This window comes from Equus asinus, chromosome 7, assembly GCF_041296235.1.
Source record: "Equus asinus isolate D_3611 breed Donkey chromosome 7, EquAss-T2T_v2, whole genome shotgun sequence".
Classification (NCBI taxonomy): Eukaryota; Metazoa; Chordata; class Mammalia; order Perissodactyla; family Equidae; genus Equus; species Equus asinus.
The window spans coordinates 94,619,215-94,633,991 of NC_091796.1; the positions used below are offsets into that span (position 1 = coordinate 94,619,215).

At 43.9% G+C, this 14,777-nt stretch overlaps 1 protein-coding gene across 8 annotated transcripts in view; it reads right to left on the reverse strand.

Moving 5' to 3' along the window:
* Window positions 1-4,458, reverse strand: part of GALC (galactosylceramidase) — a 57,373-nt gene extending 52,915 nt beyond the window's left edge. For 2 of the 8 annotated variants that reach the window (XM_070514154.1, XM_044774153.2), the window contains exon 1: window positions 4,120-4,431. In XM_070514154.1, coding sequence (XP_070370255.1) covers window positions 4,120-4,368 — 249 coding nt within the window. In that variant the 5' untranslated portion in view covers window positions 4,369-4,431. Of the gene's footprint in view, window positions 1-4,119 lie in introns of all 8 variants that reach the window. The other 6 variants (XM_014845848.3, XM_044774154.2, XM_070514158.1 and 3 more) reach the window with 6 other exon arrangements.
* Window positions 4,459-14,777: the final 10,319 nt, after the last annotated feature.

Below are 14,777 nucleotides of genomic sequence, written 5' to 3' on the forward strand. Positions count from 1 at the left end.
ACAGGATTCTCAGCAGCCTTTACCAGGTGAGTAAGGAAAGTCACTTCCTGGCAGGCCCAGGAAATGCAGGATATTTTGGGGACCTCAAGAAAAGAATTCATCCAACTCTAAAGGTATTGCAGATGAAGTCTGATTGTGAGTCCTTGGCTTGTCTTCCTAGACTCAAGAGGCTTTTGAGTCCAATCTGAGATTCCTTATGAAAAGGGTCATCAAAGTAGACCTAAAAGAGCCTATATGATCAATCACCATTCTTGCTGCATTAATGTAAATAATCAGGCTGAGTTTAAAGAGACTAGACTTATTTTGCAAGCAAATTAGTCTTACTTTGGTTATCTCTGATATAAGTGGGGCTGCCCATAGAGAAAAAAATTATGTTTCAATGGAAAACTATAGTACACCCTTCTGGATATCAGATTCTAGTCCTGTTAACTGTCTTGGAGATTTGTTTTCTACCGGTAAACTAAACTAGATACTGAATTCTTCTCATTTCTTCCCATATCTGGCTATAACTGTCCAAACCAATGTTTCCAATCTTTCTTCCACCCTTCTGACTTGGAATCATGGAGCACTAAAACTGCCATGCAAGCTAAAGTAGAACTTGACATAAACTTCAAAGAAGTCATTGTTCATGTATGGACAATCTTCATGCCTATTGCTGTGTGGGCCCCTCCAAAATATCACCAAAGACATTCAAACTGCAAGCCAGGAAAATCTATCAGATTGTCACTGTCTGCCCCTACTCCATCTTAAAGATGCTTCAAGCCCTACAGCTAGAAATCTTCACTGGCCTTGCTCAGGACTTGGACTGAGTTTACAGTCTGCTCTAACCATTAACCATTGTTTTTCTATTGCCTCTTATTAAATAACCTGATGCAAATATTTGTACCATGTAGGCCTAACTTTGGGAGCCCACTTGGATCCCTACCTACTGAAATGAGACATAACCCTTTAACTAAACTGAGCTGTTCTCAGGACTGAGACTGGCTCCATGAGATACAAAGCCATCTACCAGCTCAGGACAGGTTCAAACCTACTTACACCGGGTGGCCTAAGATGTTAAAATATTTCACAATATTACTGACATCTTTGAACAAATTCCTAGGACCTCAAGTTCACTGACCTGGTTTCATGGTAGGACCCTTCAAGTTTCAGACAATGGCCACAGACTGCATTTCAGATTATTGCCTATAAAATTATTACAGGATTTGCTTGTATAACCCTATTTAGATGTGTGCTTCCTGGGTTCCAAAGTACCCTACCCCTGACTTTTAGCACATAGCTACCCAGGCAGTTAAGGTCCTCACCATTGACTCTGATGCCTGGACATCACAGGGTGATTTGTAGTGTAAGCCCTGACAGTTTGGCTTTTTTTCTTTTCTTGTAATGCAAGTGTCTGACTTAAGCTTTGATTGCCAAGGCATCCACTTCAAAGAGGGCTATCTTGAATAAACACATGGCGGGGGGGTGGGGGGGGGTGGGGGGGGGACTAGGCATTTTGATTTAGAGATCTTGGTTGATTCAATAACTGCTTGTTTTTTCTCTTTCTGTGATTTAAATTCCCACTCATGTTTTAAATTCCCTAATAAAGTGAACCCATGAAACTGTAGGCCCACACCCTCAACCCCACTAAAAGCAGAACCCTAGGCCACACTATCTTTCTCTCTTTCACTCCCGGTGACCTCACTGTGAGGTCCCAGGTGTGCCGGTGCTTTCCAGGACCTGTGAGTAATAAACCTTTTTTTTTTTCTTCCCAATGTTTCCTGATGGTTATTGCTGAGGGCATCTTACAATCATAAAAAGAACCACAAGGTCCAGTCCAGCCACACCACTGGTTATTGAGAGACAGACCGGCACAAAACATCCACCCAGCAAGCAAGCATTCAAGCTAGATCTGAACTGCATCTGAGGATACAAGCTCCACCTGACTCAACCCAACAAACGACCCATTCAAGAGTTCAGCCTTAACGTTTCCAAACAAAATTAGCTCTAGCTGTGATGTGGGGTACAAAAAAGAAAATCCCAAAGGTCTGCCACCATAAACTCAGTGGACCCAAAGGTCACAAACAGAAGGGGAAAACAACCGACAGGACAAAGCTTATAAGAGCATGGGACAGGAGCAAGCAAATTTTGTTAGTGGAACAGCTAGATCTTAAGTTAACATGAGGGAAGCCATCTTAGGGAAAGGAAGCAATGTTGTAAACATGACCCTGACTCACTAGTCTCTGTGAATACATTCTAGCCTGCACTGTAGCCTAGATGATTAAGCACCTATCGTTTTTACAAAATACATGATCTGCTAGTTCTACGACTCTTGCTTACGTATATCTCCCAGCTATGCTAAGACAATAACTTAGTTCTTGGAGTTCCCTTAGAACATGACGACCTCCAGCAAGGAAAACTCTGTGCTGGTACCCATCATGAATGACAGAAGAAAGAGATAATGAGGCACTTTGAACTCGGTCACACAGATGGGTGACCTTCCTAAACGCCCCCTCCCTTGCCCATTTCCCCCAGATAACTACCTCAAGGTTCTGTATAATTTTAAGATGGTTCTTGAGGACATTAGTCTGCCATCTTCTCATTATGCTAGCTAATCTTACACATTTTCCTTTCTCAACCACCAGCTTGTTTGCAATTGATCGGCTCCAGATTGTGGGGAGCAGAACGAGCCCCTTTTTGCTCTGTCACATTAGGAGCCAAGAACAATCATGCTACTGGAGAAGCGCTCACACCTGGAGGCCACCTGTCAGCATGACCAGGGAGCTAAGAAAATGACCAGCAGCCTACACAATTTTGCCCAAAGCTGGAATGGCCCTCATGTCTCCCTTCACATAAATCTTATGGAATGCCCAGATAATAAGAACTCATCTCAACTATCACACACAAGAGAGGCCTAAGGAGGCATGCCAGTTAGAGGTAACTGGTATCCTGGATGGGATCCTGGAACAGAAAACGTACATTAGGTAAAAACTAAGAAAATATGAAGCAAACTAAGGACTTTCACTAAGGTTATCAATATTAGTTGTGACAAATGTACCATACCAATGTGGGATACCGATTATAGGAGAAACTAGCTCCAGGGTATACGAGAACTCTGTACCACCTTGGCAACTTTTCTGTAAATCTAAAACTATTCTAAAATGAAAATTTTTTATTTTTAAAAAACCAACTCATCCCTTGATCCAGAGATCCTTGAATCAAGAAAAAGGTCTCAATACCGAGTATGAGAATCAACTGGTATATTTGTTAAAATGCAGATTCTCAGGCCCCACTGGCGAACTACAAAGTTAGAGTCGGGGGCGGGGGGAGGCCAGATTCTGCATCTTAACAAGCACAGCAGGTGATTCTTATTCACCCTAAAGGTCGTGAGCCACTATCTTGGCTGTTGACTCAATGTTTCCCCCTCCTCACACACAAAAATAGTCACCACTGACGCACAGCAGCACTGATCTTTCCAGGGGACAACTCACTCCCTTGGGCCTTGACCAACTGAGGAACACAGTCCCTTAACAGTAAACAACCCTAGACTCACTATAAGTTGATACCTGTATTTAAAAAAAAAAGTCTCAGATAGTTTAAGGCCTTTTACCTTCCTAACGAGGCCTTGAGGCAACTATCATGCCTCCAAAGAAAAACCTATTCGGCACTCTCTACACTAGTAGTCCGGGGCTTCCGACCCCCGACCCACCTCCCTAAAGAGGAAGAGGCACAGCCAAAGAATCCCACCGGGGCATCCTCTTGGACAGGGAGATGCTCCCCGGCTCCCTGGCTATTTCTGAAGCGACCCTCCCAGAATGCCCTCTCCGCGGCCAGGAGAGCCCTGGCCCGGTTGCCCAGGGTGAGGGTTCGAGCCACAGCCTCGTCATTATCTAGACCTGTCACTCACTCGGCGGACCTCCAGATCGTCATCCGTTAAACCTAACTGCCTCTAGGTTAATCTCAAATGAGGAAGCGCCGGACCCAGGCCCGCAGCGGGCACACCCCGATCGCAGGTCGAGGGGCGCCGGCCGGGAGCTGGGCCGGGACCGGAGCGCGGCGAAACCCGGGGCTGCGCCGCGGGGGCTTGTGGGCGGGGCGGGACGGGGCGGGTCCCCGGTGCACCCACCGCTCGCAGCTCACCCCGCCGCCGCTGACCGCGCCGATGCCGTCGAACTCCCGGCCCAGCCCCTCGGAGTCGTCGAGCACGTACGCGCCGCCGAGCGCCAACAGCGCACACAACAGCAGGGAAACGGCGGCGCGGCCCGCCGAACCCGCGGCTGCCGTCATGGCTTTCGCTCGGCGTTGCCGGGAAGCCTGGAGTAGGGTCTCAGCCATTGTGTGGGTCACATGACTACGGCACCCAGGGAGGCTGGGACCGGCCGCCGCCATGATGGAGACGGGCAGGAGGCCGCTGACCTCGCCGTCGCCATCTTGAGTGCGGGCCACACGGCGCCGACGCAGCCACCGTAGGAATGTCGGAGGGCAGAGTGAGCCTTTTCTAGTCAACCCCCTGCCAGGGTCAGGCGCAGGCCTTCACGTGGTCGCCCTTCTCTGCCTCTCTGCCCGCTTCACCCGCTGGAGAGCTTTACTGAAGGGCAGGTGGATGTCCAAAGCCTGCCAAGGTGCCCGGGCAAGTGAGTGGCCCACCGTGGACCTCCCCCAGCATCTCATGGCAATCTACCGCGTGCCCGTTGGTGGCAGTGCAAGAAAGAGGAATCGCCTTACATAGCCGCAGTTCAGCTGCCACGTTGGTGGAGCCACTTAGCTTTGTGAGCCTGGTTTCCTCCTATGTAAGATGAAACAAGAAGAGCAGCTGCATGGGGGACATCAGTTTAAATGAAATACAAGTGCAGTGATAGGCACCGAGTAAATTTTAGCTGAATGCATTACACAGTGACAAACGTTAGTTGGGAAGGTTCTCCATTCTGGTCACCCTCTGTATGGTTAGCTTTTAGCTTGGTAAACTACCTTCCACTGCCAGTTGAAGTGGTTCCAGGCAGATAACCCTAAATTGGTAGGGAAGTTGTGAATTGTCCTGGGATTTCTGCCACATCCTGCGTTGGCCTGAGATTTCTGATTTCCTTGGTATTGGAGCAAGTTGAAGAGACTGTGAGAGGCTGCAGAGAAAGCATTTCTGATCCCAAAACCTCCCTTGACAGAGCCGTAGAAGTGGTTATCAGTGTCTGCACAAGCCGTAGAGACACCAAAATGACAAGGAGAAGACCCAAAGGCTATAGGACATGAGCCTTTGTCTACAGGGTCCATGGAATCAGATTATTTTGCCCCTTAACCACAAACCTAAATTTAAGTTTAGGACCCCAGTTATGCTAGAAGGAAAAATCTGTATCTGGGCAGTCCCATAGACACACTCATCAGGCCATTCTGATGTCGCTAGGTTCTTAATGGACAATAACTATACTAGCTCTTTCTCTCTTCTTAAATTACTGTAGGTCTCGTGATTTACCAAGGACAATCCCAGCTATGTCTTTTGTCTCAACATAATTAATTTTTTCTTTTTTTAAATTAATTTTGTATTGAGGTAACATTGGTTTATAACATTATGTAAATTTCAGGTATACATCATTGTATTTCAACTTCTGTAGAGACTACGTCATGTTCACCACCAAAAGTCCACCAGCATAGTTAGTAATAGTGCCCCTTTCACTCTCAGAAGTGTTCTGGTTTGGATGATAAGTTATATGATCCCCTATATATGGGCCGCTTGTCTTCTTCGATTTCTTATTCCCCCAGTATAACACATGTCTGAACTCTCTACCTTCCCTACCACCACCATTCTATGAGACAAGTCAGTAACTGTCCAAGTTCCATAGATTTACTTTCCCAGAACTCACTCTGATCCATCTGGTTTAACACACTATTTTAACTTTATCTGGAGCAACAATACATGCAAGCCACAAACAATAAATCAAGTGAGTGCTAAACTTCCCACCAACGCTGAGATTTTATATCTGAGACATGCATATATCATATGAATAATAATGTGACCAGAAGAGAAGTACCAAGGTGAAAATAGAGGAAAGTACCATACACATGAAGTTGGGAAATTGAAACCATTACCCAGCATACGTCATCCTGTAGCACACCATTGCACCTAGTACTTGGAAGGCACACCACAAATATCTGTGTGATGTGTGATACGTGAAGGAGGGGAAACACAGAATATTTAGCAGAAAAGTTGTTATCACCACCTAGGACATACCACTGGTTTCTCTTAATTCATTTGCCAAGGTAATTCCTTACCAGAGAAAATATCTCTTGTTTCAACATTCAAAATATCTCTTGTTTCTTGAAACAAGAAAGTTTCTAATAAAAAAGCGATAAATACAAGCTAAGAAAGAGAGATCATTGCCTACTGGGTAGAGCACTCCAGTGTGCTTGAGATGTTAGATAAAGAGAAATGGCAGTTATCAGACAAGTGATCATGTGTTTGGCTTCCCTTGCCTCTGTGGTTTTGGGGTCCCTGAGATGAGTTTAAAAAATGACTGTTTTTCTCTTACATGAGCAGTGTTTCTGAGTATCACAACTGTACTTCAGCCACAGCAAATTTCTCATTTTTTCTGAAGTGAAAAATGGGATCAAAATAGGTGGTCTCTTAAGAGAGATGAGAGATCTTCCCTTTTAGTGAGAAGTTATTGATAAAGTCTGATGCAATCTGTTGTCTCACTACAGAAAGTGGCTTTAGTCTTAGAAATCTGAATTAGGCTGTCAGAAATTCCAGGGCAGAGGCCAAGTGTTTTTCCTCCTTTGTATTTCCTAAGTGTGGTGTCTAACTCCTGGTAGGTGTTCAGTGTATTTTAGTTGAATTGAACTTTTAAAAAAAACACCGTGAAGATGTTGCTCAAATCACTGAGGAAAGGATGGACTTTTTAAAACATGGTGTTGGGATAACTGGATAACTATTTGGAAAGAAGTCAAATTTTAGGTCTATGCCTCACACCACACATAAGTATAAACTCCAAATGGATAAAACTCTATATGTAAAAATTGAAACCTTACAAGTTCTAGTAGAAGACATGGGTAAGTTCCTGTATAACCTGGGGGTGTAAATATGACTCAGTATCTTGATACAACAAAATGAAAGTTTGATTTAAAAAATCCATAATCATGTAAGGGGTTAAGAGAAAGAGGATTATTTACTAAAGAAGTTGGAAACATTGCTTAAAGTAAGAGTTCCCTGGGGCATAAAAGAGTACATTAGTGCCCCTTCATTCACGGGGGATATGTTCCAAGACCCCTACTGGAGGCCTGAAAGTGCAGATAGTACCGAACCTTATACATACTATGGTTTTTCCTATACATACATAGCTATGATTAAGTTTAATTTATAAATTAGACACAGAGATTAACAACTAATAATATAATAATTATAACAATATACTGTAATAAAAGTTATGTGAATGTGGTCTCTCAAAACATCTTATTGTACTATACTCACCCTTCTTATGATGTGAAATGATACAATACCAATGTGATGAGCTAAAGTGAGGTGAATGGCATTGGCATTTTGACATAGTGTTAGGCTACCGTTGACCTTCTCATAGTACTGAGAAGGATCATCATCGAGCCATGATGATGTTGATGGTTGCATGATGTCACTGGTTGAGGATCCAACAAAAAGATGATTCATGTCCTGGGTGAGACGGAGTGGGATGGCTGGAGATGTCATCATGCTACTCAGAATGGTGTGCAATTTAAAACTTTGGGATCTTCCATTTAGTGTTTTCAGACCACGGTTGACCTCAGGTAACTGAAACCACGTAAAGCAAAACTGTAGATAAGTGGGGACTAGCAGATGAAGTATTTTCTCTTCATGAACTATCCTATAATCTGCCGTTTATCTGATCTTTTCAACTTTTACTTATGTTGCTTGATTGCAATTGTTAATTACATCACCCTGTTTGGTGGCTTCTCTGTAAAATATGTGTAGGGGTTCTGCTAACTCAGGGCTTTCTATAAGGACAATAAAAATAGTTCAGAAGACAGAATCCACATAATGGAATAAACTATATATTTCTTATGAAACATTTTCTTAAGTTAACTACAGATAAAAACTGCTATAGCAAGGAGCAATGTGGTGTGTTGTTAGAATATCAGCCCTGGAGCCCCATACTGCATAGCTTCCAGTCTCTCCTACCACCTACTAGTTGTGTGATTTGGGCCAAGTTATTTTACTTCTTTAGGCTTCAGTTTCCCCGTCCATAAATAGAGATGATGATAGTAATTAGTTGATATGAAGGTTAGCTGTGTTAACATTCATACAACACTTAGAAGAGTGAGCGGCATATTCTGCAGGCTATAGAGGTGTTTATTATATAAACTATAACGTAAATGGCATACAGACTTAACTGTAGTATAACTTTTGAGTTTACTGCTCTCTGAAAAACTACGACAATCCTGAGTAAAAGGATTATTCCTGTCTTTGTACTGGTCTGAATTTTTTTATTTCATTTTTGTTGGGTACAATCATCCAAACCCATGTCCTATGTGGCTGGTTCCCCATGGTGTGAGGGTTGGTAAGAGTCAAGAGGCCAGATCCTCTCTCTTCCTGCTCCCAGCAGCACGGCTCTGGCAGGGACCAGGCTCCCTCACCCACTTCCTCCAACCTGTGACTTTGATCTCGGAAGAGTGACTGTACATACAGACAGCTGGGTAAGCACGCTGGAGCCATGTCAGACTCCAGAGGAGGCAGCGGCATAGAGGCTCCATCAGAGGGGCCTGGAGTGTCCAGAACAATGGGATCAGAAGTACCATCCTAACCTGCTGCTCAGGCTGGTGACCTGGGCTGTCTTTCTGGTCCTTTGGCTCTAGCCCGTTTCACAAGCCTGATTCTGCAGCCTCAGCAACAATTCTGTGTCATATCCTGATTTCTTCCTAAGTCTTTCATTTTCTGCTCAGGTTAGCCACAGGTGGTGCTGCTGCCTGCAGCCAAGGAGCCCAACTGAGACACCAGGTTACAGTCCAGAGCAGGTGGGATCCTCGCCCGCTTTGAACAGTCTTTGCCGCCTGTAGTTCTTTTGTTGGTAATTGTTGCTGCATGGATTTGCTCAAATAAAGGAACTCCAGGAAGTTTTGCTGTCCTCCTATGTTTCACTCATGATCTGTCTGTTTTTCTTTGCCTTGTCAATACTGTTTTCTGCACTCCTGCCAGGGGAAGAATTTTAGAGTCCTCCTAATTCCAAGACCTAGGCAGGAAAAAAATGACAGTGCAAGAGGTTCCCACCACTCAAAAGATTTTTTTAAACATGCTGTCCAACAAATATAAGGCAAAGCACGCATGTAATTTGAAATTTTCTAGTAGCTACAGTCAAGTAAAAAAAAAAGATGAGATTAATTTTAATGCTATATTTTATTTAACCCCAAATATCCAAAATATTATCAATGAATATGTAATTAGTATAAAAATTTATCCACAAAATATTGTGTTCTTTTTTCGTAGTAAGTTTTAAAAAATCTACAGTGTATTTTATATAACACATAATATATATATAATTTGTATAGCACATCTCAATTCAGATTAGCCACATTTCGAGTGCACAGTAGCCTCATGTGGCCAGTGGCTCCTGTATTGGATGGAGCAGATCCGGTGTATGGCGGGCCCTGGGCCAGGTACATTCTGTAAATGTCAACCTCTGGCTGCTAAAGGTAAGCTTGAAGGAATATCCACTCTGCTAGGGCTGCCATAACAAAATACACCAGAACAGGGGTTTAAACAACAGAAATTTATTTGCTCACAGTTCTGAAGTTCAAGATCAAGGTGTTGGGGACTTTGGTTTCTTCTAAGGCCTCTCTCCTTGGCTTGCAGATGGCCATCTTCTCTCTGTGTCCTCAAATGGTCATTCCTCTGTGCATGCGCACCACTGGTGTCTCTTTGTGTGTCCAAATTTCCTCTCTTATAAGGACACCTGTCAGACTGAGTTAGGGCACATTCTGAAGTACCAGGAGTTAGGGCTTCAACATGTGAATTTGAATGTGAATTTGAGGGGGACGCAATTCAGCCCATAACAATATCTAGCAATGGTTAAGTATCATCCCATTGTTCAACAATAGCACACTATTGAGTATATGGTCGATCTGCAATGAATAAACTTACAATCAAAGTCATCAGGAAAATGTAGAATTTACTTCAAAAAATGTGAAGGTATATATTGGTGTCCAAGGGAAAATCTGTCACCTAAACAACATACCACTGTATGTTTTGAGAATTCACAGCTGTGCATGCATAGTCAGAACTGGAGGTGGGAAAAAAATAATTCTTCGTTTCTTTTTATAGACTCTGTGTTAGAGGGCAACAACTTCTTCTTCCCAGGACACACCTGACACGTGCTCTCCTCCGTAACTTACCTCATCCGTTCTCATGGAGTGGAAATATCCTTTCTCCCATATCTAAGTGTCTAAAGTATTCTCCTTCTTTAAGATACATCTCAATACTACCTCCTTCTTAAGTTTTCCTTGCCTCCCTCTGGTCTCTCATGTATCTTCTCTACAAGACTGTAAAGTTGGACGAAAATTAAGTCCTATGTCTGATTCATTGGAATTTCTACCACAGTGGCTCAGTGTTTGTTCATAATAAATACCTAATAAGTGTCTGTTCATAAATATTTGTGGAATTAATGGCCTACCACCAAATAAAGATTTGCTGAATGAATGTTAAATCTCAAGGTTGAGAATAACGCCTCTTTAACTTGCTGCCCAAATTTTACCCTAGAGGATTCAACTCATGTGCTTAAGATGTCGTTAAAATGAATTTCTACCTGAATATGAATTAGCCACAGAATCTTTCAAGAGATCATATTTGAGTTGTGGGAGGAAGGAATAGAGCAAGTAGGCCCAGGGCGTCTGAGAGAGGCAGGGAACTGAGACGGTCAACCCATTTTATCACTGTACTCAGAGTGGACCCTGATCAGAACAAAGACCCTGTGGAAAAACGAGCTCTTGGAAGTGACTCTAGTCTAATCCTGCCAGCTGGGCCTGGGCCTCTGTGTCTGCTTTCTATTTGTCTAAACCTCAGTATATGCACCTGGGACCCAACATGGTCCCTAGTTCTTGCCCACTCCGCAGGGACCAGGCCACATTCTCCTTTCTCTGCTTGCCACCTGGAGTCCTGCTCTCAATGGCTTGAGTGCCTGGAGCCCCCAACTGTCCATCTCATCTCTGTACATCTTAATGTGGCAATGATATTGTGATGTAATAAGAAATATTGATTTGGTGTTTGTCCCCAGTTCCTGGCACAGGGCTCCTAAAACCTTTGTAATTTCCTGAGTGATAGGGGTGATAGGAGCATCTTTTGTTATAGTATTTGGTCTGAGACCCTGGTTCCTGACAGGGCTTCATGAACCCCTGGAATCTCCAGAGTGATAAGTGTCTTTGTTATGTTAATGAGATGACTGGTTGCTTGGGGCCCCTAGATAGCTTCAGGACGGGGCTGGTCACCAGAAAGACCAAGGCATGATTAGAAGATTGGAACTTGTAGCCCAACTCTCTGACCTCCTGGGAGGGGAGAGGAGCTGGAGCTTGAGTTAATCACCAATGGCCATTATTTACTCAATCATACCTATGTAATGGCACCTCCATAGAAATCCCTAAACTACAGGGTTTGGAGAGCATCTGGGTTAGTTGACACATCCATGTGGGGGGAAGGTGGAGCACCCTAGCTCCACAAGACAAAGGCTGCTGTGGTCAGGACACTTCTAGACTTTGCCCTGTGGACCTCTTCATCTGGCTGTTCATCTGTATCCCTTTAAATATCCTTTATATAAATCTTTGTATAAATATCCTTCATAATAAACCAGTAAGTGTTAGTAAAATGTTTTCTTGAGTTCTGCAAGCCAGTCTAGCAAATTATTGAACCAGAGGAGGAGTCATGGGAATTCCCAATTTACAGCTGGTTGGTCAGAAGTACTGGAGGCCCGGGATTTGCTACTGGCATCCGAAATGGGGACAGTCTTGTGGGACTGAGTCCTTAACTTATCGGATCTAATGCTAACTCTGGGTAGCATTAGATCTCTGGGTAGATAGTGTCAAAATTGAAATAAATTGTAGGACATCTAGCCGGTGTCTGAAGTGTTGGAGAACTGGTCATTGGTGTAAGGAAAAACCTCACCTATTTGGTGTCAGAAGTGTTCTGTGAGTAGAAACAGACCATGGTAGTGGCCAGTCCTCCCATGCACCAACCCACAGCAAACTAAGCCCATCACGTGCATTTGTGCCTATTTGCAAGAACCACCTGCCAGTGTTTGCTCTGCGTTCACTGCTCTCTGATCTTGCTCCCTGGATTTCAGATCTCTGGCTCCATACTCTGGCTGTCGATGTTGTTTTTGGTTCTGCACTTTGATTCAGAGGTTTCTTCATCAGCCCTGTCTCCCCACTTTGGTTAATTGATTTTTTCTTTTGTTCTTTTTTTTTTTTTTTGATGAGGAAGATTGGCCCTGAGCTAACATCTATTGCCATTCTTCCTCTTTTTGCTTGAGGAAGATTTACCCCGAGCTAACTTCTGTGCCAGTCTTCCTCTATTTTGTATGTGGGATGTTGCCAGAGCATGGCTTGATGACCAGTGTGTAGGTCTGTGCCTGGGATCCGAACCCATGAACCCCATACCATCAAAGCAGAGAGCGCAAACTTAACCACTACGCCACCAGGCCAGCCCCACTTAGTTGATTTTGACATCAACAGTTTTGGGTAGAAGATCTCCCCCTCCTGCATTCTGGCTCCTTGGAAACCTCAAATGCAGTTTGGGTTCCTTCCTCCACTTACTGCCCCCATCCCCAACAGCAGGAGAGAAGAATTTGGACAACAACATACTTTCCCTCCCCTATCTTAGACTTTGATTATTACCTAATGTTATGGACTGAATTGCACCCCCCCCCAAATTCATATGTTGGAGCCCTAACCCCCAGTGTGACTGTACTTGGAGATGGGGCCTATAAGGAGGTAATTAAGGTTAAATGAGATCATAGGGGTGGGGCCCTGATACAATACAATTAGTTTCCTTATAAGAAGAGACACTAGAGTGGTCTCTCTCCACCCCTTCTATCCCCGACCCCTGCCATGTGAGGACACAGCAAGAAGGCAGCTGTCTGCAAGACAGGAAAAGTTCCTGTACTAGAAAGCGAATGGCAGACACCTTGACCTTGGGCTTCCAGCCTCCAGAACTATGAGAAGTAATTTTCTACTGTTCAGCCTCCCCGTCTCTGGTATTTTGTTGTGGCAGCCCAAGCTGACCAGTACATCTGCTGTCTGTACTGCTTGCATGTCCAAACCAGGGGATTGAAATTTCTTTTTTTTTTGTTTCAAATAATATTTTTTTAATCAGCAATAGCTAAACATGATTATTAGAAACTTTTGTTTAAAATAACATGCCACAGGGCCAGCCCAGTGGTGCAGCAGTTAAGTGCCCACGTTCTGCTTCTCAGCGGCCCAGGGTTCACCAGTTCAGATCCTGGGTGTGGATGTGGCACCGCTTGGCACGCCATGCTGTGGTAGGCGTCCCACATGTAGAATGGAGGAGGATGGGCACAGATGTCGGCTCGGGCCAGGCTTCCTCGGCAAAAAAGAGGAGGACTGGCAGTAGTCAGCTCAGGGCTAATCTTCCTCAAAGAAAAAAAAGATATAAAAAAATAAAATAAAATAAAATAACATGCCACAAACACAGAGCTAACAGAGTATTTTGGGCTATAAAAAGGAAAAAGTTCTTGAATATTGACACTTGCCTGAATTAATCCTAAATTCAAGATTTAGTCCTACATTAGACTACTGGCACCCATTCTCCCCGACAAAACATTCACATTGACTCAAGAATATATATGCTGAATTAGTTGCCTGTTGCTGTGTAACAAATTATCCAAAATTCAGTAGCTTAAAGCCACAAATACTTAATATCTCTCAGTTTCTGTGGGTCAGGCATTCAGGAGCCACTTTGGCTGGCTGGTTCTAGCTCAGGATGGCTCATGGGCTTGCAGTAAGGATGTCAGCAGGAACTGTAAACATCTGAAGGCTTGAAGAGTCACCTCCAAGGTGGCTCACTCATATACCGTTTGCATACTCAGAGGCTCGCCATATGGGCCTTTTCTCACGGCAGCTGGCTTCCTTCAGACAAGTGAGAAAAGAGAGAGAGAGAATGAGGAGGAAGTCACGGGATTTCTCTGACCTAGTCTCCAAAATAGCACACCGTCACTTCTGCTTTATTCTCTTCCCTGGGAGTGCGTCACCAAGTCTAGCCCACATTCAAGGGGAGGGAAATCAGGCTTTACCTCTCGAAAGGAGGAATGTCAAAGAATTTGTGAATATATTTTCAAATAACCACACATACCCATGACACATTTCAGCAAAACACTCATATGATGTAGTATTAAATATTGGGATAACTCTTGAATATTTGGTAGACTTATTTAAAGAAATGGGTATTACAAAACACCATAAGGAATTTAATCAATGACTGCCCATTGGCGAAGATATTTTAGCATCCTCTAAAAAGCATCAGGGAGAATAAAGACCCTAGCATTCTTTTCTATAAACTTGCAGGTATTCCTGTCATTCTTGGATTTTCACTGTAATCTCTGCCCTGCCTATTCTGTGGATTTTGGTATTGCCCACAGCTTTGGGTAACAGAACCTGCCTTCACTAGCCCTGATGCCACAGAACCCACCTCAGTCAAGCTGGCTCCAGGTCCTCCCTCCTGCCTGTGCCTGGCTCCTCTGCCCCAGTTGACTCAAATTTTGGCCAATAATCCGTACTCCTCTGCCTGTCCTTGGGATTGAACCTCTGGAAATATTAATGCATGC